Genomic DNA, 27,510 nt, shown 5'->3' with positions numbered 1-27,510 from the left:
TTCTTCAAATTCAACCGTTCTTACGGTTCGAGCAACACCAGTATCATGCATCTTGGTCTTAAACATGCCTATCTCAGCGAGCCGCCGATGAACCGCAATAAACTTTTTGTATCCAGGATGCTGTCGTTCGAGGTAACGTTCATGATACAACCGCGATGCTGCTCGTGCATTGCAGTTTATTGCTCCTTATGCCAAATGCATATCCGCCAATTCTTGATTGGTAAAGTTTTCCATTAGCAATAAATGTTTAAAAATTGTAAGCTATAAAATTTGTAAACATGACATTGAGAATTGACTTTGTTAAGCGTTGATTTTAAACAATTGTTGTTATGGTATCATGTACAAAAGGTAAAAATAAATGCAGATCCTATTTAAGTAATTAATGCTTTTTATAAATTTTAACGCGTCTTAGGGCCGTAGTGGCGTAGTGACGCATTTCCGGACATGGGTTCCTATACTCAAGTGGATTCTTCTGTTGCACTGAACAACCCCCAGAAATTTGATCCCATAGTTCTGAAACACCCTGTATAGTTGGTTTAAAATTGAATAAAAATGAGTTTAGAAAATTTAAGGCGTAAAATCACAAAGGAAACGATGAAAGCGAATTTCTTGGAAATAAAGCTTTGCGCTATCGTTGGCTTAGCGGTAAATGTATCACCTATTTCGAAAACACTTTTTGGAGAGCTGTTAAACAGCGACTAAGATAACGTTTATGTCTATGTTAAGCGTCAAAACATAAGCATCTTCGAATACTGTCTATTGTAATCGACGAAAAAGATTTTTAGGGACGGTTATATAAAAATGAACGTTAACCCCCGGTTGGCCAACCAGCTAAAGGTTAAAATCTAACCGACGGTTCAGAACTGTTCCGTATTATAAACGGATTTTAGGCTTACGTTGGCTAACCTTCGCTTTGGTTGTACTTTTTTTGTAAAGTGTTGATTTATGCAATAATTTAAGCCAATAGCAGTAGTTTCTTTTTGACATTGAAAAATATGACAATAGTATTATTTCGCGGGTATTTTGGATTTTATTGGTATAAAATATTTGGGTGTTTTATAAGTAAAAATTAATATCAGTGGTAAAGGAAAAAGAATCATTTATACCGATTTGAACTGCCATACTTTAGTAGATTCGGTAATTAAGTTAAGGATATAGAAAGTAAGAAAACTGATGCTGGAACCTGGAGGCAAAAGGTAAACACAATTTTTAATATAAAGGATTGGAATTAAAATTGGAGAAAAAGGTTTCTGCTTGGGAAAAAGTAGTTAGAGTTATATAATGCATCTTCAATGGCGCCTAGAACACCAGAGTAACTAAGGTGCAAATTTGATAATTTGAAAAAAGATGTAAATATGTAAATACGTAAATATGAAAGTCGAAGAAGGCAAAGCCTTATGAAGACAGGTGGTGATACTCAAGAAACAAAAAATAAGGCTATATTAGAATTGCTGTATGAAAAAATCATTAGCATTATAGGTTTGTCGGTTAAGGGCTTAGATGCATCTGAATCAGCCTAAACCTTATTTTAAATTCTTCATCACTCCTCCGGGTGAAATGATCCAGACTACGTAAAAAGTTTCATGGGGCTCTTACAGCTTGATTTTGGTTTTCATCACTACTACTAGAAAACTCGTCCTCGTCACTGCTAGATTCCCAAAGAAATCTACTTTTTTCAGGTAAAGATGAAGATGACATTTTTATATACAAGCAAAATTATTTTTAATAGTTTCCTTTATAGAAAAATTAATAGGAATGATTAATTTCTCTACCTCTTGCCTTCCACCAAAATAAACAAAAAGCATTTGTAAAAAACTTCACTTAACTGTCGGTTCATAATTTCAAACGGTTTTTCGGGCTTCGGTTGAGTGAACCGCAACTCAACCGGACATTTATACTAACCGGCTCTTAAGCCGGGTTGACGCGATCCAAGTATACTTGATTACAGTCTACTTGGATGGTCCGCGAGCAGCACTTGGACGTTACTTTGATCGTGTCACCAGTTCATTCAAGTGCGCTTGGATCAGTAGGTTACATCCAAGTTGAGTAGGACAGTACCCAACTTACTTGGATCGAAATGGTGTTTGTTTGTGAAATAAAATGGCGTCGGTGTCTGAAAAAAGAAAACTGGAAATAAGCAAAAGTTGAAAATGGTCCGAAAGGGAGAATATTAAATTCATGGAGTTATACAAAGCTGAGGAAAGTTTATGGAATGTGCGTTTAGCGGAATATAAAAACAAAGATGCTAGGAATTCGGCTCTTAAACGAATAAGAATAAATATGAATATTCCTGGTCTTAGTGAAAACATGGTATTGAAAAAAATCAATGCCATGCGAACCATCTATTAACAGGAAGCAGAAAAAATTAAAGCATCAACTACAACAAGCGCGTCAACTGAAGACATTTATGCACCTAGTATTGCGTGGTTTGAAATCGCAGATAGATTTCTACGTGATGTAATGAAGATCAGAAATAAATACACTAATCTGGTAAGTTGCTTTAATAATAATTGTTTATGCTGTATAATTGTTTATACTGTAACTAATTGTCAATAATTTTAAAAAGCATTTTTTATTTACTAAAATATTTATTTAACAAAAAGTCGAATATTAAGAAAAGTATTTGCGTAAAGTCTAGTTAGTTTATCATGTCGTTTTGCCAAGGTACGGCACCAGCACCTGAAAAAAATGTGGTATATTTCTGTCTCCTACGTTCTGCCATTTGAGAATAATTGTTGCTGCCTTGTTGATGTGTTAAATTAGGTTCGTGGATATGTCCGTTCTCCATGACCCAGGCCTTATGTGTCCATCAAGATGTTCGGTATCGAAAGTACCAGCAGATACCATAGGACAATCGTGAAGTTTTAATCAGCCAGTTATGGAGCGCGCACGTTGCTTTCACAATTTTGTCTACCTTTTCGGGACACAAGTAAATAGGGCTACGATAGATGCGAAATCTCATTACCATTATTCCAAAGGTATTCTCAACTACTCGTCTAGCCCGAGAGAGCCGGTAATTCAAAATCTTTTCTTCGGCTTTTAAAGGCATTTTTCGAGAATATGGCTTCATAAGATATTCTTTAAGAGCATTACACCCCAATTTAGAAAATTAAGAGAATTATCCTCTATGGAGGCTTTTAATGTAGATTGGTTAAAAATTGTACTGTTATTCATTCTTCCCTGACTCCCAACATCTATAAAAATGAAACTGTAATCACTATCAACAAGTGCCATAAGGACGGTGCTAAAAAAGGCCTTATAGTTATAAAAATCCACCACCCTGTGGTTGCTAAATGTTGACGTGTTTCCCGTCAATAGCATCCTGGAAAGTTCCAGCGCTCTTCAAACCCTCTCGCTATGATATTCCACTCAGCGTTAGTTTTTGGTACTTGAAAAAAAAGTAAAATTTTAATAAATTAAATTTTATAAAACACTAATAAATATTTTAATATATATTTTTATTTCTGTTGCAGCCTAAGAAAGACGTGAGTGACTCAACGGACCAGGAACAAAGTGAACAAGAATTTGAAACAGAAAACGAGAGTGACTATACTGCTGAGGCCCACGTTGACACCTTTATTGCTGAGTCACCTAGTACAAATGAAGCATTTAGTGAGACAGATGATTCCATAAATAAAACGACACTTCATACTGAAGGTTCAAAACCGGAATGTAGCAGTTTCAAGACACCAAAATCAATTTCGAAAAGAATCAAAAAATTTAAAAGCGCGACCCCTGAACATATTGAAATCATTTTTTCAATAATACTTTAAAATCATTAAAAGAGGATGTGCAAAAAACCCAGATGGTCGATGGGTTTTCACATTTTGCCAATAACATAGCATCTCAATTACGAGAAATTCCAATTGCTGATGCAATGGAGTGTCAATTAGAAATAATGGAAATAGTCCAAGAAAAGCGTCTCATGGTAATGCGTCGAAACTAGCAAATTAATGAACCGCCAACTTCATGCAATGCGTCTTACAATCCTGCACATAATCAGGAATTAATACTCTCTAATAGGAATAATATTCACCATTCAAATAGATCTGATACATCAGAACTATCTCCCAGGTCATCAACTTCTGCACAATAAGATGAATCGCTCAGCGACAGCCAAGACAGTTTGTCAGAAGAATACATCACTGGCAGTATATTAAGTGAAGCTATCCGCAGTATCGGTGGTTTTGATGAATATGGAAAATGAGTTAAATTTCTTGTCTTGTTCTTTTTAGGTTTAGGTTAATGCAGCTGTCATATTTGTATCAACTTTTTGAATTTTTCGTTTATTTTTTTATGCTAAATTACAATAAAAAAGTAACATTTTGCAAGTACATTTGGTATATATATGTACGTTTGGAATCTATAGCACAACTTTCATCATTATTTTTTTTCAGCATGACATACTTATAATTAGAATATATAGCACTTTCTATATTTTTAACATAAACCAAAAATGCAAAGACGAAAAATCATACAACTTACCTGAATATACATCTCCAATGATTCATAAATTGCTTCAAGTACTGCAGGTAAAAACTTGGATATTGAAGATTTGGGAACTCTATACAAACATTCTAGCGTACGAACTACATCCACTTGCCAAGTAACGAAGGGTAATTTGTAGTTTTAATCTTGCAGGTAATGCAGCTCTCATATTTGTATCAACTTTTTGAATTTTTGGTTTTACACTTTCCAATAGTTGCTCAAACTGTTCTGCAGTTATTCTCAGATGGTTTTTGAATGTGGCTTTACTCATTTACACACTCACTTACAGAAGTGGCCTCACCCGCCACTTCTGTAAGGAAATTGGAGGAAGCTCCAAGCGCCTGACGTTTACGTATCCAAATCTTTCGTTTTTTCTTTTTTATCTCTTTTTTCTGCATTTGAAGCTCGTTTATTGACATCCAAGTCATTTTGTCGTGGAAACCAACTTGGTCCAAGTCTACTTGTCAATTCAATGAAAAGTAAGTGACCACTACTAGGGAGCCGCCATTTTCCGTGATTGTGTCCTTTCGATGTTGGTCACTCTGACAAATTTTAATTGTGCCAACTGTAGGGAAACAAAACAATTAAAGTTTTTGAGAGGTTATGTTTACAAAAATACAAAATAGAAAGCTACATATAGGCGTTGATTGAATATTTGGGAAGATACGCAATCCTGTGTTAAAAAGTGTACCCGGTCGACTATCGGATTGCCGTTCAGTTTCGTGCACCGTGTGGTGCTGCCGCGAAGCGTCATATCTAGGAACGATTTATTTTAGCTGTGTGGACTTGGCTTTTGGCTTCTTTGAGTCAGGTTTTCAACGACGCTGGAATCTCCGGTTACGCGGCCGTGTTGGATATTTTTTTAAGATATGGGATGATGCTGCCAATTATGTTTTTATTATTTTTTTTGAACATACAACACGGTGTCATTTATGTGGTGGTCAAGTGATAAGTGATATACTTAAGGGTGGAGGCATATTGAAATTTCTTAAAAGTTAAATTTTATAAACAAATAATTACTTACCAAAATATGTTTTTGAGACAAAAATTAATACAAAAATATATATAAAAAGCTATTTTTACAAAATTACCAACAAAGTTTAATACAAGTTATAATTCCAACAAACATTGTTTCCTTCATTTTGTGTTCAAGAGGGTCAAGTTTTTAAATAAAAAGCCCGTTGCACTTAATTAACTAAAAACTAATATACAAAAAATATGTGGAACAAATTTTAAGATATAAGTAGGGTTCACGTAAATATTATAAAGAATAATTGAAATAATTCATAAGACTTAATACCGATCATAATATAACTTCTTGATCAATAATTTTTTGTAAAAAGTAACCCATTTTGTCATGTGATTCCATATCTGAAAAATGTGCAGCGTAGTGACATCTGTAAAGTAAGGGGTTGTGAGTGAGGATGTTAATAGAAATTGAAAATAGGCCACATTTTAAGTTTTAAGCGACACAGGAAAATTCTCAATTACCAATTGTTACAACTATACTTAAAACTATAAAAAGATACCTAGTAACAAAAAAAAAACATTTTGTTTAAAGACCCCGCATCACGGTTATACAGGACGTCAATAGAGGTGGAATAATTAGAGGAAAGTTGAGCAATATAGTGTCCTTTTATAATAAAATCTAAATACTTCCTAAATTTTGCAAAAAACTGAAATTTGGCAAAATCATTTTATTTTTTTCTGGCGTTATTTCAAAATATATGACAAAAGTATTTATTAAATGAATAAATTATTGTGACCACTTTTTCTCGCCTATACGATGACACCTTTAAAATTTAAAATACGACGTTCTGTCTTTAAAGAGCCATCATCAACTTTGTTTTTCTTTGTCGGCGCTATATTGACCATTTGCAGTTTAACGACGCGGGAATCTTTGGCCGCCCGGCCGTTTTGTTATTTTTTTAAGACAAGGGCGATGATGATAACAGCGCTTTTATTTATTTTGTTATTGCCGATATTTAAATGCGCTGTGATCTCGCATAAATAACTATAAAGATAGTTATAGATAAATGTGGTGGTTAAGTAATGTATGAATGTTTGAATAAGGGTTGAAATGTTTTGAATAAGGGTGTAACAACACTATAAAATATCGAAAATAGGCCACACTTTAATTTGCAATACAGGGAAACACTTAATTACTAATTCTTAAAACTAGAAAAAGTTAATAAGAAAAAAAAACAAATATTTTGTTTAACAGTATGAAGGGTCTCATCGCGGTTATACAGGATGTCCAAAATAAGGATGAGCAATAAATGGTTTAATTAGGCGAAAGTTGCGCAATATAAATGCAATGATTGAATAAATGCAATCTAAAAATTGGAAAAATGCCAAATACTTCCTAATATTCAGGAAAAAGGTGAAATTTGGCAAAATGGTTTTTTTATTTTTTTCTGGCGTTATTTGAAAATATAAAATAAAATCATTTATACATTGTTGTAAACGCTTTCTCTCATTTACAAGTTAACATCTTTAACTTTTAAATACGACGTTTAATAACTCTTAAATCCTTCTTTAGAGAGTCATAATCAACTTTTTTTCTTCTTGTCGACTCCATGTTGGCCACTTGCAGTTTTGAATAACCCTTTTACAACAAGAATTACTTTTTCAACGAGGTAATTTCTAGTGAGTAGTTGGAATCATCCCTATTAAATATTATATACCTCTCTCTCTTTTAAATACAATTTCGAATTTCAAAAAATTCAAAACATACTTTATTCATAAATACATGGTACCTACTTGTTGACATGATACTTCTATGATATAAAATAGGCACATTAATCGACATATTACTAACACATAATTTAAAACAATACACAATAGTGGGTTCAACATACTAGTATAAACACAAAATGTATTTTCAATTTCAAAGCAAGACGACTTAAAAATTTTTTAGAGTAACATCACAAATTCTAACCTTTACATCTTTACTAAAAACTAATTATATACGATTGGCCTGTTCCTAACTATCTTAAAAAAATTCTAATGCTATAAAAATACTTGCTTTTAAGAAGTTTCGTTAAGAACCTTTTAAAGCGAGGAGAACTTCTAGAGACTTTTATGACATTTGGAAAATGATTAAAAATTTTTATGCTCAAGTAAATAAGAGAATTCTTAGTTCACTTTTCGGGATGGGCATTGGAATATTGTATTCTTTTCTGATATTATAACGTTTTAAGGAGCCATTATTTTGAAGATACAATTTATATTTTTTATATATTAGGCAAGCAGACTCAACAATAAACAAGCAACACAAGGAAAGTATCTTTAAATAGGGGTCTGCATGTCCTGTGGAGATTTATGACACATATATTTAATGGCTCGTTTTTTAAAAACAAACATCGAGTCAAAAAGCCGTTTACTAATGCAACTCCAAAATGTTATTCTATACTGTAGGTATTTTTGTATGAAAGTAAGTTCCAACTTTCGACAAAAAAAAATAGACCGTTTTTGCAGATATCAATCTCAGTTCATTTAAAACCACTCTAACAGCATAACATCGTCTAGCCAGTTTTTGCCTCCTGACATATCTCCATAAAACTTACGTTTATGATCGATAACAATTCGAAGAAATCTGTTAAAATTATTCACTTCCAATTCTTTCTTGTGAATCATGAACTGCTCTGAACATAAAAACTTAACAATTTAGTCTTATCTATGTTTAAAGACAACAAATTAGCATCAAATCACTGTTTAATCATTAATAAATCTGTAGAAATTGTTTTTGTTAATGTGCTTTTATTATTGTCTGCCCATAAGATAGTGGTGTCATCTGCAAAAATAGTGAAGAATCCTCTTATCTGGATAAACGCCAGGTCATTTATATACAATAGAAATAAAATAGGACCGAGAAACGAACCCTGCTTACTACACAAAGTTCAGACAAACTGCCATTTGGCCAAACAAACTTTTTTCTGTCTAACAAAACAAAATTTTAACCATTCTAGAGCAACTCCCCTAAACCCATATCTAGAAAGCTTATCGAGCAATTTCCATGGTTGACACAGTCAAAGTCTTTAGAGAAGTCGCAGAATACCGCTGCAGCAAAGTGACCTTCTTCAAGCTCAAATATAATCTCTCCAGGAATGAAAACATTACTCGACATTCATTTAATATGTTATTTTTTTTATTAGGAAAGCTACCATTCGTACTATAACCAGTTTCTCAATAACTTTAAAGGCTTTTTAGGCTTTATTTTTATCTTTTTCATGAATGAATTTCATCATGAAAACAATTATTGAAAATACTTAAAACACTAAAGACCATAAACATAATATATTGATTTAAAATTTTCTTAAAGTAAAAAAAAGAAAAAGAGAAAATGGCTCTCATAGACATGAAGAGACAGTATTTTTAAGAGTTCGGATTGATTTTTGTAGATAAAATAGATAATTTTCTGTGAGGTTTATAATTAGATTTTTTTAAAGATTTTCTAATAAGATTTTGAGATTCCCATATTAGGTTGTTATAAATCAAAGTCTTAATTAATATACGCACACTGATTAATTTTGCTTAAAGGAGCCATCGTCTCACAAACTAAACACATTTACATATATCTATCTATTTGTGATTATGATATCCAAGAAAAATTTTTAACAACTACCAAATTGCAATACGGCAAACACGAACCTGTGCAAAAACTCTCCCACACGACTCGGATGATCGGCCGATTACTAATGAGAAGCGACGGACGAAATTATTTTCGCGCATACTGGAGAGAATCGCCATCTATTTTTCACGCATATTTGCGGTCACGCTTTAGCCCATAAGGTTGCGTATCTTCCCAAATATTCAATCAACGATATAGGTAAGAATTTAAGATAGTTGCGTTAGATCTGTGATTTTTCTGGTACTTCTTTAAGAATTTCGTTAAAATTTATGAAAGAAAGTAATCCTCACCTAAAATGAGACAGACAAGTTTCAATCAACTTGGAATAGATGCGTGCACTTTAAAATATTTGTTTTATCATTCTGATAATCTTGAGTCTTATAAATCCTAACACCATGAAAATCATGATATTCATTTAAATTTTTGCTTGTATTTACTTAACAAATTCAGTTAAAAACACTTATTTTCTTTCTATTTTTACTATTACGAGTTTTACTTTTTTTTATCGTGTGATTTGAGTGGTGTGAGTGACCAACATCAAAAGGACACAACCACTATAAAAATGGCGGCCACCATGCAGTGGTCATTTTTGGGTATCTTGGCCATATGCATTAGCAGTCCAGGTATATTTTTAAGTTCGTGGTCCAAGCACACTTGGTCCAAATTGGTATCCAAGTGTACTTAGATCGTGTCAACCCGATTTAATCTCATCTAAAATATTTTGCGCACCGAGTACATATAAATTCACCTTTACGCTTTGTCATATGAACACGTCATATGTCAAAGTCAGCACTGACACTTCTGTGTTTTATTTTTCTTAACTTATGTTATTTTCGCAAAAGTTTGTCACCCGAATTCATCCACAATAAAAATTATTAAAAACCAACTTAATGGCTGAACGGGAACGAATAATTCCCATCCAAATAGAAGGCGGCAGAGACCGTAAAAGGGCCAGCAGTGAGGAACAAGAAAAACTCTCAGAATCACTCAAAGGACTCACCGTAAAAAGCAAAAAATTGTCCTACTCTACCGTGGCGGGTAGTTCAGGCGCCCGCAGTAAGCCTGCTACCCCAAAAGTCCAAGTTAAGCCGGCGCCGTTGAACGTCGAAGACGAATATCTCAAGTCGTATGATGTACTTGAAAAACGTTCTGCTCCGGAAGTGACTCTACCCAACTTTAATGTGATTGAACGTATAGTCTTGGTCATTGATAGGGCGCAGGACGAGAACTATACCCCATTTACCATAGGCAACCAAGAATATCCCCCTTTAAGCATGGTTAAAAGGGCTGTAACAATTTTAGTTAAACTCAAGCTCTCCATTAATCCTTTACATCAATTTGCCATAATACTGATGAACGAGAACACTTCCACTTTAGTCTTGGAGTTTACCAGTGAAGCAAAAAAAATCTTGGACTGTATAAACCAAATAACTCCATGTGAAACCGAAGACATTTTTAATTTGAACAGTGTATTTGATATCATAGAGGAGGTGCCCCTGCCAGAACCATATGGAGATGGTTTACCCCCACCATGTGTGATAAGAACCATTTTATTCTATGGCAGGTCATACACATTACCAGAAATCAAGATGAGCAATCGAGCACAAAGATTACTGGATCATCCATTTTTAATTTGTGATGTTATGATGACCCATGAACCAGTAGAGGCTGCCAACAATTGCCAGAAAATATTTGATAAATTACAAGGTTTGGATCAGAAAGGTTATGCCTATTTCTTTCCTGTAGGCAGGGATTTGAGAAGGATGCACAGGTGTGCTGCTAAACTTTTGGCACATCCTCTGCAGAGGCCCATACAGAAATTAATTAAGAATTAGATTTGAGGTTATTTTAACTTTTATGTTTTTTAAAATATATTAAAATGTGATATTTCAGTTGACTTGTTTACTTTTGCACTCTAATATTAGGTTAAGAGATTCATAAAGAAACATCTTAAGTAGCTGCAGTGGAGAGGTAACTTGTTTCTTATTTAAAGTACTTTGAAAAAATTCATTGTTTTGAGGACATTCATGCTTCTCTTCAAAGTTTTAAGTATAAATTGAGGAAATTTATTATCAAGCACATATATTCTGCCGTGCTAAGACAAAAGGTCATAAGTGACAAAATTTTGGATTTTAAGATTTTTGCATATTTGGGACCGGTATGATTATTCTGATCAGTATACTAAGTCATAAAGTCGTATGTTAAGTAGAAATGCCCGAAACAGTATAACAATTTTGTCATATCTGCCAAATATTGAGAAAATACTAAATCAAAATGTCATATTTAATGTATACAAAAACAAAATGTACTATGTGTCACTTAAGACATATTAATTTAGCTTATTAAAAAATAATTTGAAAAATTTAAAAACTTGACTCTTTATAAATTCTGAGCAAACATCTGTAAAGCAAATTAAATTAAAATATTTGCAATCAGGGCACACCTTCATATGAGTGCTGATGCCTTCCACCATCAGGTGGAGATTTCATTAAAACAAAAAGGAAAGGTTTTAGACTTTGAAGACTATAAGAATTGTGTACAATTGTCGAATAGTGGCCAAAATAGCTGCCTAGAAATGAACCTCCATGATTTTCTGAATGTAAGAGATTTTTATTCCCAAATAAAACTGAACCAAAACCCTACCTTTCTAATATTTGTGAAGTAACTTTTGTCAGAGGGTGTAGGACATTATTATATAAAACAAACTTCGAGAGTGCTTTAATTGAACTGGACTTCCTTACTGCCAAAGCACTAAAAGAAGGTGTTCCTGAGCCAGAAAGAAAAACTATTCCTAGAGGTATCATTAGCTAAAAAAAAGTTAAAGAAAAGCTAGAAAACAAAATTTTATTCAGAAACTAACAGCAATGGGTATTTCAAAGAGCCGACTTCTGTTTTGGCAAAGTTTGCCTGAAAATCAGGAAGAAACCAATGTGGATGACTAAACTGTTTATTATTATAACGTTAATTTTAATGTTAAGGATTTATTTTTGATTGACGTCATATTCTAATAAAGGCGAACTAATAAATGTTTCTATTAGTTTATATTGTGTTATTTTATGTCCCACTGAAAAATTAAATTTTTCCTATTATCTTTAACCATGATAACAATAGCTGTAATTGCACATTGTTGATCATTAATATTTTATAATAGTTTTTATTAGGTTTTACATTATCATTATTAAGACAGTATGTCGTAACTTCACATAATATTTACCTATAATTATATATCACTAAGATAATATGTCGTATCGCAACAATCCAAAGTCAAAAAGTCGCAACTGACAAAAAGAAGGTCAATTTAAAAAATATGAATATTTACTTAATCAAAATGTAACTTTCAAATATCTCCACCAAGGTACCATATAAGATATCAATCGATTTATACCTCAAATCAGGGGAATTTTAATTTTCCATTGAGTTAAAAAAATTAAGAATTTAACGTAATTCATTAAGGATTCAAATTGTCATTGAAAAAAGGCAAATATATTCGAATTTAAAATTTATTACTTACGACCTCTTGTCTTAGCAAGGCAGTATTATAGTCTATTGAAATTTAAGGATTTATCAGTTTGACATTTACTACATTTTTGTCTTTTTAAATTAGTGTCCAGAGTTTTATAAATGTGCACATGCTGTTTGTTATTACATTGAATCCTTGTGCTATTATCCCATCTTACATTTATTTTTTTTGTTAATGCTCAATGGTACAAAGTACTAATATATAGATAATTAAAGACATTATAAAATTATGTCAGTTAAAAAATAAGACAAGGCTACAAGACATTTATTAGTTTAATTACACAAGATTCAATTAAATTGTAATAGAAAAAGTGAGAAAACATCACCTCACACCTGCTTAGTGTGTCTTATCATTAGTAATTCCAAACTAGGGGAGGGTTGCTCAACACAGGATACCTATACTGCTTTTCTTAAAACAAGCAGCGCCACCAGTTAAATGACGGTGTTAGTCGCTAAAAATAACAAATGTAGTAGTGTCTAAATGTAGTAAGTGAAGATTCTTATTAATTTTGTTATTGCGATGAGTCAGATGAGTGACAAAATGCAGTTCGAAAAAGCAAGGTTACGATATTGTGTTTTGTTACTGATTAGTTTTGAATTTCTTGGATTAAAGCCGGAAATTAAATAAGGGTGAGGATTTCTTTTGATTCTGTAGGTCTCTGGCTATAGTTTGAGAGATAAAATGGAATATTTGGGAGGTGGGTAAAACGCAACACTATCCCGTTTTACCGAACGCCATATATCTATGTTTATCCTATGCTATACAGGCGAAATTGCTGAATCAATAATATTAACCAATTTGCTGTTATTTAGAAATTAATCCAGGAATACTATACACTTATACAGCTTATTTTTTACCTATTTAAATTTAATGTGTCGGAGATAGTGGTCATTTTTCAGGCTCTAGATTTTAATATTGAATTACTTATTTTGTAAGATGCCTTTTTACTTCAACCGTACTCTTCTTTCTAATACCACCCTGCTGAAGCTATACTATCAATACAATTTTTTAAAGCCATACTTTTAATACTAATTTTCGATTTAAGTTAAATAAGTAAGTTAGAGAGTTTCGATAGTAAATAATAGTTCGTTAGTAAGTTTTCGATTTAAGTTAAATAGTTAAGTTAAATATTTTGAAAAGTCTATATTATAAAAGAAAATAGATGACAGAAAGAGAGAAAATAAACAACAGTTTAGAAGTAGACGAAGAAAATGATGAAAATTGCATTTATTGTCACGAAGGTATACTGTCGACATTGGGCTCACGAAGCTTGCACCGGTGTGGAAAATGTTGGATGAGCCGTACTCGTGCGATTTTTTTCATGATTAATAAATGTCAATTTAATTATTAATATAAGACTAATAACTAAATTTCTTCTGCTTTTAAGTTCCGTATAGATAATTTAAGTTTTACGTGATTTTTTAAATTATTTTTAAACATCTCATTTTACCTGACTATACATTTTCTTAAAAAGGATACTTTACATGTTCTTAAAAATACTAAGTTTTCATCAAGATAATGATGAATAGCTATAGTTTAACGTAAAAAACAGTCAATGAAAAACTTCCAGGTAAAAAACAGTAGATCAATACCATAGTTAGTGAGTATCGGGTTAAAGCATTTTAGGTATCCTGTTTTAGGCAATTTCCCGCTACATAGAGATTGATGATGTGAAAAGTGTTACCAGTGGCAAAAAATGCTAGTACATGAATATTAACAGCTTGTAAATAAACACACAGTCAACATTATTTTTTTGTTTTTGCAAGGTTTCTGTCTTCTATCAGTAGCATAAGAATGAAGCCAAGACAGCAAGGGAAGGGGGTCACCAATACAATGAGAATGTAATTTCTCAGTTAAGATTATTTTTATTATTGGCTCAGTTTACAGCATTTCCATTATCCAATGTCCTCTAATATACAATTAGGTTTGTCGAAACAGACAAACCTCAGGAAAACCTTGTTTCGGGATATTGACATTTTTAAACTTAAAGGAGTTAAGTGTCACAATTTTTAAATGTAACAATAAGAGAGTGACTTGTTAGAACGAGTAAATTAAAAAAGTAATGTTTCTCAATCACCAAAGTAAGGGCTCTATGTTACATTCGCCTTAGAGATTTTTAAAAAGACATCATGATATTCAAGGATAAAGAGTGGATCTTTACATTGTTAGCAGACGGAAATCTTGAGATGTGGTGAGTTGACCATCATTATGATGGTCAATTCATGGACAAAATGGTCCGCAAAAAGCTTCACAATAAATACCCTGTCCATCATGATGGCCTGACCCCAGTATCACATTATTAAGAAACAGAAAACTAAAATCTGTTTTTATTAATAGATAACCTAAGTTATTTAATAATAGAGTGCAAATATTTAAAAAAAAAAGTATTATCTACTATAATTGATTACAACTAAGGAGTATTTACTCACGAATTGTTTCGTTTAGGGGCCTAACAGATGAAAGCGAAATCCTGAAGTTTTTGCAACATGGTACTTTAGTTGGGTTACTTCCAGTACCACATCCAATCCTTATAAGAAAATATCAGGCTAATTCTGGCACCACCACTTGGTTCAGAACTTACATGTGGGGAGTTATATATCTCAGGTAAATTTTATTTAAAATTAAATTTCTATGCTTTTATTCTATGTTTTTTTAGGAATATGGATCCTCCCATATGGTACGATACAGATGTAAAACTCTTTGAAATCCAGAGAGTGTAACTTAACCATATTCCAGTTATTGTTAATTCATATGGCTTTAATTTTATTCTAGTGAGAGTTATTTATGTGTTCCAATTCACTATTAATTTATTTCTTTTTTTTTGTAAATGTAACTTTAAGTTGTGCAACCATAGTTATAACGTATTAATTAATATATTATCTCAATATATTATGGCAAAATTATTTTCTTTTATTTGGGAAATTCAAAAAAAAATTAATAAAAAAAAAAAATTATTTATTTAACTCTTGCTCCACCAAATCCCACCGTTTAAATAAAATCATTAACTCGCAATGGTGAGTGTGCGGAAACAAATCGACGGCCACCGCTTTAACGGGAACAAAAAATTGTCCAGTTAAGTATTTTGACTCTGGTCTTCCTAAATCAATGAAGTTTTTCATGGCCAGTTTGGGATTGCAGGAAATGTACAGCAGACGGTTGATTTTCTTGATTTTTCTCACTTGGTGTATGGCCTTTTGATCTAAAAAATATTTTAACTTATACGATTTTGAAGGAATTTAGTTCTAAGTACAGAAGTTGCCCCTCATAAATTAATTGTGTAAACGGAAACTCATTAACCCGATTTAATCTCAATTTATGACAAAAAAACGTTTTATTAACATTAAAACTTGAAATTATCCCACAATAAGATGCCCACATTAGGCTCTAATTTTGAGAATTGACCAGACATCGGCATGAATGATAATAAGTTACTTATTTAATTGGATATTGGGTATTACGTCACTTATAGTAAAAATCAATTTAGAAAATACAATTTCATATGCTCAAAAATTGAAAAGAAGTGAAAATAGACTTATTCACCTTTTGATTTACTTAATTTAATTTTGTAACATGCGACAATAACCATAGGATAAACTGAAATGCTTCCTCAATTTTAGCGAAGGAACCAATTTCAAAATTACGTAAACTAAAGGAGCTAAACTAAAGTGCATTTATAATGTTAAATAAAGATAAATGATTAGCTACTTGTTCGATTGATTTTAATAATACATGGATTCCTTTGCTAAAAAGAGATTAATAATTTAAAATATATGATATTCATATATTTTTATCATCATCAAATTACATTAAGATCACACCCCTAATTTTAAAAGAAGTACCATTGAATTTTTTGCTATCTTTCAAAACCGTTTGTCAAGCTAGTAAATCAACCGTGAAATTATATAAAAAAGTATTAAAGTATTGTCGAGTTAGGAAGGAGTTTTGAAGGAAGTATTGTTATATAAGTCCTGCAACAGTGCGTCGGTCTTCCATAAAGTCTAAAAAAATTAGGTTAAAATTTTCTAACCTCTTAAAAAAATTTTGGGACCTGATAGCGCATATCTGGAAAATATTTTGTAAGTTATTTTTTAAAAATTTTTAAATGCCATTCTTTTTTTTTTTCATTCTTTTAATTTTATTTTTAAGACCGCCTTAGGCTACCTAGTATACGCGCTAAATATGGCTGCTTTGTCAGGCGCAGTTTGACTGCAATAATTTTTTTTATAAAAAAATCTAAAAATCATTACATCATTTAATTTCATCTTGATACTAGAAATGCTAATTCAATGTCAATATTGGACTTAATTGGGATTCTAGAAGAATGGAGAATTACTTTGACTTAAATTGTTTCCTTCTGTCATATACAGGGTGTTCGTAGTTAGCAATCATATTTTACGAATTTCAAAGCTCCATTTCTCGCTTTTTTTTAATGGAACATCCTGTATATTTTTTATCCATTTAATGAAGATTTAATACATGAACAATTTTTATTACGTAAACATATTAGCTATCTTTAGTCGTTTTTAAAATATTCACGATAATTATCCGTAGATAATAAAATGTTTAAATAAGAACCAGGAAATCTGCATTCTTAACAAAATAGGAAATCTAATCTGAACGAAAATTGCATACTTATAAAATGCATTTTAGCAAAGACGAACTTGTTGACATGATATTGTCATGTGTTGGGGGAATCTGAAAAGAATTGCCTCTTAGCCTCTCGAATGTATGGGGCGCGCTATCCTGATAGAAGATGTCCAGAAGAAAAATCTTTTAGAAGGTTACTAGCAAGATTTGTGGAGACAGAGAGTGTTTGTTACCCCAAGCAAGATAGAATGAGGCCTGTTACTAATCAGGAGCAAGAGTTAGATGTGTTATTAACGGTAACCGAAGATCCTCACCTAAGTCAGTCAAATATCGGAGCAGCAGTTGGAATAAGTGAACGACCAGTGCAACGAATTTTAAAAAGAAATCATTTTCATCCATACCACATCCATGAACATCAAGCACTTTTTGATAGGGATATACAAAACCGACTTGAATTTTGTACTTGGAGCAGAAATAAATTACAAAACGACCCCACGTTTTTTAATAATGTCCTATTTACGGATGACGTAACATTTCATAAAAACGGATCAGTAAATAGACATAACTCTCATTATTATTCATCCGAAAACCCCCATTTTATGCGGCAGATCGACTATCAGCATAGGTGGTCATTAAATGTGTGGGGTGGAATTATTGGAAGCACCATTATCGGTCCCTATTTTTTTAATGGTCATCTCAATGGAGAAATGTACCTTCAATTTTTACAAAATGAACTGCCTAGATTACTTGCAAATGTTCCATTAATTCCTAGAAACCGAATGTGGTTTCAACAGGATGGAGCTCCTCCACATTTTTCTCGAAATGTCACTGAATATTTAAATGTAACCTTTGAAGAAAAATAGATTGGAAGGATTGGACCTATTAATTGGCCAGCCAGATCACCTGACCTAACAAAATTAGATTTTTTTTATAGGGTTTTGTAAAAGAAATTGTTTATAGTAGAAATCCACCTACAACGGCAGTAGATATGGAGCAGAGAATACGGGATGCGTTTGCTCAAGTAACTCCACAAATGCTACATGAAGTAGAAAGAAGTTTTCAGGAATGTATTAATTTATGTTTTGAACAAACGGAGGACATATTGAACACTTAATGTAATAATAATAAAATGATAAATATTTTTAATATGCTTGTTTAATTATTATCGTGAATATTTTAAAAACGACTAAAGATAGCTAATATGTTTACATAATAAAAAATGTTCATGTATTAAATCTTCATTAAATAGATAAAAAATATACAGGGTGTTCCATTTAAAAAAAGCGAGAAATGGAGCTTTGAAATTCGTAAAATATGATTGCTAACTACGAACACCCTGTATATGACAGAAGGAAACAAATTTAAGTCAAAGTAATTCTCCATTCTTCTAGAATCCCAATTAAGTCCAATATTGACATTGAATTAACATTTCTAGTATCAAGATGAAATTAAATGATGTAATGATTTTTAGATTTTTTTTATAAAAAAAAATTATTGCAGTCAAACTGCGCATGACAAAGCAGCCATATTTAGCGCATATACTAGGTAGCCTAAGACGGTCTTAAAAATAAAATAAATAGGATGGCATTCCATTTTAAAAAAATGCTGCTTATATCTCCCTACTTTTTTGAAGCACCCTCTATATTTCAAAATATTTTCCAGATATGCGCTATCAGGTCCCAACATTTTTTTAAGAGGTTAGAAATTTTTAACCTTTTTTTTTAGGCTTTATGGAAGACCGACGCACTGTTGCAGGACCCTGTATATGTATTGTTAATATTTTTAATTTTATTTACCTTGATAACGGTGGTAGATATAACTACCAAAACGTTTGTTCAAATTAGGTATTTTTATTAAAAAAGTAAGTCTTCTCGTTGCTTTTATCGTTTTTAATTTTAATATTCATAACAAAGTTAGGTAGGATATTGAAAAGAAGGAACGAGCTCAGATATTAATAGATTAAACCTCAGCTCCTCAGATATATATATATATATATATATATATATATATATATATAATAAAAAAATCTATTATACCTCAAGTAAATTATTGTATTTAAAACTTATTAAACTTAAATTAAATTAAGAATATCGAAAGGTATCATTAAAGATTTGAGTTCATATTTCTTTTAAAAACGTGAATGAGTCTATTTTCTTCTTCTTTTTAATTTATGAGCGTATGAGATTTTAGGGTATTTTCTAAATTGATTTTTGCTATAAGTGACGTAATACTCAATAAAATAAGTAACTCATTATGAATTCGTCACAACAATACAGATTTTACATGAATGATAATGTCAAATAGTTTTGAACAAAATTTTGAATGATGAGAGCAATTTTATTTAAGCCGGAAACAAAGGTTTTTATTTCAACTAGACAATTACTTTTCACATTTCAATGCCTCTATTTTTTTTCTCTCAACACAGATGCTTGAAATTCATGGTATTCTATTAAATTAACACTAGACAAAATAAACTTTAAAACTTAAAAATCAATTGTAACATGCGCCGTATTACCGATTAAGTGTGAAATTAGGGTTTTATTGAATAAAATTATAAAGTTTTTATTGGAATAGGTGCAATAAAAAATGTAAAAACGGATGTCGACTTATAGATACTTTTTAGGTTTAGCTTCATCCGCTTCAAGCATTGCACCTACATAAATATTGCAATTGGAGACATACTTTACCAATTCTTTGAAAAAAAAATCTTGGAACAATTAAGGGTTGAAAACATTATCCAAAAAAATAAATTTACTTGAGACCCGAATATGATTAACATATTCCTTAAAAAATTTGATTGTACTTACGTAATCCTGCCCTAGGGGGATCCACAACAGCAAAAACATCCTCATTTTTCGTTTTATAACACACTGAACCCAAAATCTCTTCGGCTTTACCCACGAAAAACTCACTGTTCTCCACTTTATTCATAAGTGCGTTCTCTTTAGCATCCACGATAGCCTGAGGAACGATTTCCAAGCCTAACACTTGACTGCAATGCTAAAAAAAATAATTTATACAATTCTTTTTCCATTTTAAGTTAATTTGTACCTTGGAAAAACATAACCCTATAGTACCTGTACCACAGCATACGTCCAACATGCTGGAGTTTTCGGTCGGTTCGACTAAATCGATGGCCGATTGATATAAAATTTCGGCGGCTTTCGTGTTCACTTGGAAAAACGCCTGTGGAGACACCCTGAACTTTAGGCCTAAAATGGTTTCGTAAATGTGCGTTTCCCCCCATAGAAAAGTGGCTGGGGTAAAATCATCTCCTGAATGTCTTTAAAAAAACAAGAGCTGATTATTGAAGATTTTTGATTTTTTTAAAAATGTATACTTTTTAACAATTTCTTCATAGTACAAAGACGTTACTTTGGCATCTTTGCCAGGGCCTATAGAGAAAAATTCAATTAGCTGTTCTTTTAAGGTCTCAATATTCGCTGGCTCCAGATTTTGAGGGTGAATTCCAACAACTACCATCAGTTGATCTATGGCAGATCTCACAGTTAATTGCCTAAAATGTCCTGTTTGGTGTTCAGCGTTGTACACTTCTAGGCTGGAAGATCTTACAAAATCTTCAAATACCTTTACAGCAATTTTCATGGAGTCAGGTATATGGGCTAAATGTTCAACTGGTCCTACACCAGTTATACCATCAACATAAGCCCCAATCCTGAATCCTACTGTGGCCAGTTTAGTTTTTGGGTTTATGCCAACAGAAAATTCACATTTGTTTCTATATCTAAAAGAAAAATGTAAAATAAAACTTGCTTATATTCCAATTATGTTTCCTACCCATTGATTTGATCTGAGTATTTTATACCTAAAAGTTCACAAGGCAGCCCGTCGTATTTCTCCTTTTGCTGTTCAATATACTTTCTTAACTCAATATTTTGATGAGAAAGTTCATTTCCAAGTTTCCTGAGGGTCGTCTTAATGCCATCCTGCTTTGTTTCTAATTGTTTTTCATATTCAAGATCGACCAAAGGTACTGTTGATTGTTTAATTCTGTCTTCTATAGGGATTTTTTGCTTTTTATTTGAATCAGTTGATGAGTCAAACTGTTGTCTTTTCTTCACTAGTGGATCTGCACATGGTTTGGCATACTAATAAAAATTTTAATTAAAATTGTTCTTGTAGATAAGTTGCTAGATTGTCTTACCACTGCAGCAAGTTGCTTTCCTTTCCATGTGTATTCTGATATCACTTTAATAGCATTATCTCTGTCTTCTTCATTGCGGAAACAGACAAATGCATACTGACAATTCCTGCGAGGGGTTTTGATTTTATTGGCATTTAGTTTCAGTTTTTCATTTAGTAACTTCTTAAATTCCTGAAATGAAGTAAATAATATAATTCATCATCATATCTACACTTTCAATTTTCATGTAACTGCATAGGGTGGTGCACTTAGGTCTCAGAAGGCCCATTGTCATTTCTCTATCTCAGATCTCTCCCTCAGCTCGCCATTCAGCTCCACCAATTAACGAAGGCAACAACGTCGCCAAGAGGTCTCTTGATGGGGTCTGCTTATCTCTTCAAGGAATGGGTAGTATAATTGAATTCGAAACAGGGCAATCGCATCTTTATGGTTGCATGCCTGACATAATGACTCCTTCTTAGTTTCATATAGCAAATTTGACCATTTCATTGACAGTGACAAATTGCAGCCTCAAGTCATTCCGCTGCTTTTTGAAAAGAGTGTGAGGGTCTGAATTTATTAGTACCTTGATCCAACTCCCACCCTGTTCTTAAAAGAAGCTGATGAAGGTACGATTGCATTATTGCACCAGTTTCAAGAGGCGGAATAGCACAAGAACTGCCTGTCTGCTGTTTGTGTGGTATTGTTTGGTTAATCAATGATTAATTTTTAACACTTAGTGTGGTACCTGATGTGACCAGGTAACCAACTACCAGTCAGTTTTCATTATCTGCAATTTTTTAAAAATATTTTAAATTGTATTGAATCTGTCTTTCTTCGACCATGTCAAAGATCTTATTTCCATTGATCAGCACAGTTTGTTTAGAGGTTCGATCTTATATCACTAATTTACCTTGTATTTTCAGTCATATTTATGAATTTATTGATGCCCAGTCTTGACGTTAAAAGCCGATTTTCAAAAAGCTTTTGAAAGCATTGATATTTTGTTGAATAAATTGAATCGCTTTTTGTCCGGGCTAATTAATTTAGTTAATTGGTACCTACACGGTAGATCACATCAGGACTATATTACCCAAATTGTTTAATGCTATCTCGGATATACTTCAAGTTTCAAGCCTAGGTCCGTTGTTATTTATTTTGTCTATCAAGTTAGTTAGCTCACTCAACTGCCATAGACAGGCTTTTGGTGATGGCTTGTTCTTTAACATAGACAGTATTATTGACTGCTCATTCCTTCAGAATTGTCTGGATTCTTGGACACTTGGTGTGCTGATAACCGTCGCTTTGTCGCTTAATGCAACAAAGTGTAGTGTGGTCAGTTATTCAAGATCAAAGATCCTCATTACTTACAACGACTCTATCAATAATACCATTTTGAGCATGCTTATTCAGATTATCAAATTAAACATACATCAAACAATACATAATACAAGTTACAATATATAATAAAAATGAAATTTAAAAATATTTTGACAAAATAGGACTATCTCTTGAAAGAAAGAAAGAAAGAAAATGTGCTATATTACCTAAGAATAATCTTGTGTACAAGCATCCTACAAGCTAAAAAAAACAAAACAAAAATACAATTTCAAAAATTGACAAAACAATGAACAAAATTAAACACAAGAGACAAAACTTTTTGAACATACTTGAATCAAAGATAACTAAATAAAACAATCAATTACTAAATAAAGGTAAACTTGTTGACAAAACCAGAGAAGAAAAAAGGAAAAAAAAAACTTTACAACATGTCCAAGGTTAAAACCTATCATTAAAAAAGTCATCCAGGTTATAATATGCCTAAGCCAATAAAAGCGTCTATAATTCTCTTTTAAATTTCTTAACATCCGATATATGTCTAACACATAGAGGAAAATGATTGTAAATTTTTTTACTTATGTAAGTTAATGAGTTTTTGGTAAGGGAAGACGTAGGAATAGGTAGGGGAACATCATTTACATGACGAGTCAAATGGCCAGTGTCAGAGGGTAATTTGGGAATTTTGTCAATAAGAGCAGCTGTTTCTAAGATAAAGAGTGAAAAAAGAGTTAAGATTTTTTCAGAAATGAAGAGGGGTTTGCAAGAATCTCTTAACTTAGCAGAACACAGGTATCTAACTGCTTTTTTTTGAATAACAAAGACAATGTTAAGTAGCCCCTTATTGGTTAAACCCCAAAAAGGCAAGCCATACCGAATATGAAATTCAATAAGTGAAAAGTACACTGAACGTGCAACCACCCCTCCCAGCTCTTGTTTTGCCATTCTTACTGCAAAACATCCAGAAGATAATTTTCCAGCTAAATGTAAAATATGATCTTCAAACTGAAGGCGACCATCAATGGTAATTCCTAGGAACTTGCAGCACTCTTTATTCTGCAAGAGGGAATTTTCGTCAAACATCAGACCTTGAACATCGCACTTAAACCCCATAATAGACGTCTTTCTTACATTAAACACGAGCCTGTTGGAAGCACACCACCCTGATAAAATCTGAAGGTCTTCAAGGATACAAGTCTTAATATAATCAGAATTTTTATGGCTCCATAGTATGGTGGTATCATCAGCAAACTGAACCACCTTGCCCTGCAGTTTCAATAAACTCAAGTCATCCACATACAGTAAAAATAACAGTGGTCCCAACACTGAACCCTGGGGAACGCCGCAAGACACTGTAACCTTCTGAGTACGATTTGATAGATAGGACTCAAGCCATCGCAACGCTACGCCCCTAAAACCATATTTATCGAGGTTAGATAACAGTATTCCATGATCCACAGAGTCAAATGCTTTGGATAGATCACAAAACACTGCCGCCGATGACTCTCCAGAATTCAAGGACACATAGACGCTCTCCAAAAAGCTAAAAACAGCATGAGTCCCTTTACCGGCTTGAAATCCAAACTGATTTGCAGACAAAATGCCATTATGATGTAAAAAGGACAAAATTCTGCTTTTTGCAATTGCAAGTTTTTCAACTATCTTAGAGAGGGTAGACAAAATAGAAATGGGACGGAAATTACAAGGCTGATCCAAATCTCCACCCTTATGAAGAGGGATAACCACTGCCTCTTTTAAACATGAAGGAAAAATGTCAATATGTAAAGAATTGTTTAATGCAGAAACTAAAGCATTTAAGGCTGAATCAGGCAAAAAGAGTAACAACCTCGAAGATATCTCATCAGCTCCAGATCATTTATGGTTTTTTAGGCGTTTGATTTAATTTTTTACTTCGGTAAGATCGAGAGGATGAAAGAAAAATGAATGCTTAACCAACACTTGTTGAAGATAGTGTAAGGGATCAATGTTACTACAAATGCCCTTGAGCAAGATATTAGGTATATCACAATAATAGTCGTTTAAAATGTCAGGCCTTAACTACGGTACAGATACTTTTCTATGGCAATGTCTACAATCATTAATAATCGACCAACACTCTCTTTGCCTATTTGATGACATATTTAAGTGATCCCTATAATAATTAGATTTTGTTGCTTTAATTGTCTTTCTGTACAGACTACGGAATTTCTGATGATATACAAGGATATTTTCATTTGTGGTATATTTGCACTATTTAGTCAAAAAAACTGAGGTTTTTAGCTGAAATTCTTAGTTTTAAGCCTCATTTTAGGAAAGCACTGATTGATCTTATCACACAGAACTTACAAAGTAAGTGGGTCAGAAGCCGTTTCAAGTGCATTCCAATTTACCGAAGCTGTAGCAGCAGAAAAAGCATTGAAATTTCTCCTGCTGAAAATTCTTCCCATATAATGAGATGAAGATAATACAGTATTATATAGCATTTTAGCAAGAATAGCTTCATGGTCGGAAATACCAGATGGGAGTACTGTGCATAAAATGTCATCAAAATTTGTGCAGAAATAGTCAATTGTAGTTACAGATGAAGAACTTATTCGTGTGGGAGAAAAAACATGCATTTTCAAGTCGTAAGAATTTAAAATACTTAAAAGAGAAGTATGTGGCAAAGTTTCATCGGTGTAGTTGATATTAAAGTCACCAGCCAATATAACCTTAGAGTGTAGGGACAACTAGGATAAAAGAAAATCAAGTTTGTCCAAAAACATAGCAATATCTCCTGTAGGTGGCCTATAAATACAAAGAATATATAAATTAAAATGCTTACAAAAAGAAAGAGAGAATTCAAAAACATTCTCTAACCGAAGATTATCATACTTATCAATATTACAAAAAATTGTTTCAATTGTTTGCCAAGATCATGGTTCCTCCATAAATAGATTGTCGACGACAAAAAATTTATATAGGAACACAATCAGATATTAAAAAACATTCACTAGGCCTCAACCAGTGCTCAGTCAGAAGTACAATATCAGGAAAATTACATGTGTCCAGCAAAAGATGAAGCTCATCCATGAATACAAAACCGCTAACAGTAGCTCTTTAAGGAGGTTATGCAAGAAGACCCTATATGAATTGAAATAAGAATTATAAAGTTAAATTAATTAGTTTCTTTTAAAAAAACAAAGCCATACCTACTAACTCACATAAGTGCCTTGCACTATGTTCCACCTAAGAATCTATATCATATTTGCTATTAATATTAGGAACATTTTAAATACAGTTTGTAATTAGGAACTCTCAGAGCTTTACTGCTGAGTCTATGTTTAAACTGTTTTTAAGCTGCTTTGTCAGGACAAAATTGGTATATGGCTGCAGTGCCACATTGATTTGATTCAGCCTGTTCACCACAAGTTTACTAAGTACTGAGCCTACAGACTTGATAATAATGGCGTTTTGACCACTGCCAACTTTAAGACTGCTTAACCTACATCCAATACATCTGAGAAGAAGTATCTTTTTTTTTGATAAGTTTTTATATGGGTTAATTAATGATTTAATGGGCAGTCCTGTTCTTCTCTCTTGTATTTTTTATTGGTACCTAGGCTTAAGTCACATAAACATTCTTCTTACCAAGGCCTCATAGATGCTGTTAAAAATCACCTTTATATGTAATGTGCCATATATTTAATAAAGTTGCAGCCTGTGTCTACTATAAATGTTATTCTTGGTGCTATGATTGATATATCATGATGACTTTGATTAAGGTTTATTGCAGTTGGAACTTATATGTATATTATTTTTAGATTTTTTATTTCATTAGGTTTATTATATTGTTGTTGGAGTCTTATCTTTTGTTTTGATTTTATTGTTGTTTTACTTAATTATTGTTTCAGGTAACATTTAGCCAAGTAGCCTGTTCGAATTACAGCCTTAAATAAATAATATCCCTGGTTTAATTTTAAAACCATCTGATGAGATATTAGTAATACCCACCATCTAATTGGTACCAATGCCATTTGTATTGATTGTGTAGGGTTTGGTGAAAGTAAAGATCTTGCTCAGCAGCAAGGTCAATTCAAGCCCTCGAATTGATCTGAAAAGCAATCGCTGAAGAAGTCATCTGCATAGGTGTGGTGGGAGTTATTATTCAAGCAGATGATGAGACTATGCAGAACTTTGTTCCACAGTAGAGGTGATAGTACCCCTCCCTGCAGACAGCCTCTGCTGACCATTCCCTGAATTCTATGTGTAGATATTTGATTTGATGATACAGATAATAATCCTACACGTTCAAAATTAATAGAAATTTACGAGTCTTTCTTATACTAATTTAAGAACAACTTACGCCTATTCCGTAAAACTTGGGCAAGTTTTTGATTTCAATTTTAAAATTTTCTGATGAAAAATCCCTGTCTAGGTAGGCATAAGGGTTTTCTTCTTGTACAGTTGCCTTATCGGTATCTGGAGGATCTTGGATTTCCGATGCAGTGTTATTAAGGTCAGTTTGGCTCATTTTTATTTAAAACGACGTTTTTTAACTTAAAACGACTAGGATCGCCGCGAAGCACGAAAATAATATACATAACCTATACATAAAATATACTGAAAAGTTAGGTTAGGCTTAGGATTCTGTCCTGTGATGAAAAATTAGGTTAGTTTCGACAGGGGTGTACTAAGAATACTTTTTTATTATACAGGGTGTTACAAAATTCGGTGCAAATATTTTAAGAGCGTGTTGTTGGAGTTAAAATAAGACTGTTTTTTTCCTATAAACATGTATCCTAAAATGCACCCCCTTGC

At 32.5% G+C, this 27,510-nt stretch overlaps 3 protein-coding genes across 3 annotated transcripts in view; 2 read left to right on the top strand and 1 right to left on the bottom strand.

The window, feature by feature from the left end:
* The window catches only part of LOC126734679 (protein HID1), a 34,705-nt gene extending 19,163 nt beyond the window's left edge, over positions 1 to 15,542 (top strand). Inside the window, exons 15-16 of the mRNA XM_050438391.1 lie at positions 15,087 to 15,245; positions 15,298 to 15,542. Coding sequence (XP_050294348.1) covers positions 15,087 to 15,245; positions 15,298 to 15,361 — 223 coding nt within the window. The 3' untranslated portion in view covers positions 15,362 to 15,542. The remainder of the gene's footprint in view (positions 1 to 15,086; positions 15,246 to 15,297) is intronic.
* LOC126734847 (BRISC and BRCA1-A complex member 1-like) lies at positions 9,923 to 11,013 on the top strand. Its single transcript, XM_050438628.1, has one exon. The coding sequence runs from the start codon at positions 10,012 to 10,014 to the stop codon at positions 10,954 to 10,956; it is 945 nt and encodes a 314-aa protein (XP_050294585.1). The 5' UTR covers positions 9,923 to 10,011; the 3' UTR covers positions 10,957 to 11,013.
* Positions 15,543 to 15,579: 37 nt separating the features above from the next.
* On the bottom strand, positions 15,580 to 27,310 carry LOC126734696 (tRNA (uracil-5-)-methyltransferase homolog A). Its single transcript, XM_050438413.1, has 7 exons — positions 27,056 to 27,310; positions 21,394 to 21,564; positions 21,027 to 21,337; positions 20,569 to 20,973; positions 20,280 to 20,511; positions 20,036 to 20,228; positions 15,580 to 15,840 (listed from the first exon to the last, which is right to left on the bottom strand). Exons 1-7 carry the CDS (start codon positions 27,221 to 27,223, stop codon positions 15,593 to 15,595), a joined length of 1,728 nt encoding a protein of 575 aa, XP_050294370.1. The 5' UTR covers positions 27,224 to 27,310; the 3' UTR covers positions 15,580 to 15,592.
* Between the last annotated feature and the right edge of the window lie 200 nt (positions 27,311 to 27,510).

The sequence above is a fragment of the Anthonomus grandis genome, chromosome 1, assembly GCF_022605725.1.
Source record: "Anthonomus grandis grandis chromosome 1, icAntGran1.3, whole genome shotgun sequence".
Classification (NCBI taxonomy): domain Eukaryota; kingdom Metazoa; phylum Arthropoda; class Insecta; order Coleoptera; family Curculionidae; genus Anthonomus; species Anthonomus grandis.
The sequence above is the reverse complement of the archived record's forward strand: the minus strand, read 5'-3'. Positions and strand labels throughout refer to the sequence as shown.

What these genes read in the sequence shown, in the direction of transcription:
- LOC126734847 (XM_050438628.1), top strand. Translation starts at nt 10,012, where the DNA reads ATGGCTGAACGGGAACGAATAATTCCCATCCAAATAGAAGGCGGCAGA.
- LOC126734696 (XM_050438413.1), bottom strand. Translation starts at nt 27,223, where the DNA reads ATGAGCCAAACTGACCTTAATAACACTGCATCGGAAATCCAAGATCCT. An exon ending in CCAAGTTTTACGGAATAGGC is followed by an intron (nt 21,565 to 27,055) that starts GTAAGTTGTTCT and finishes ACTTCATTTCAG; the next exon opens with GAATTTAAGAAGTTACTAAA. An exon ending in TATGAAGAAATTGTTAAAAA is followed by an intron (nt 20,512 to 20,568) that starts GTATACATTTTT and finishes GTTTTTTTAAAG; the next exon opens with ACATTCAGGAGATGATTTTA.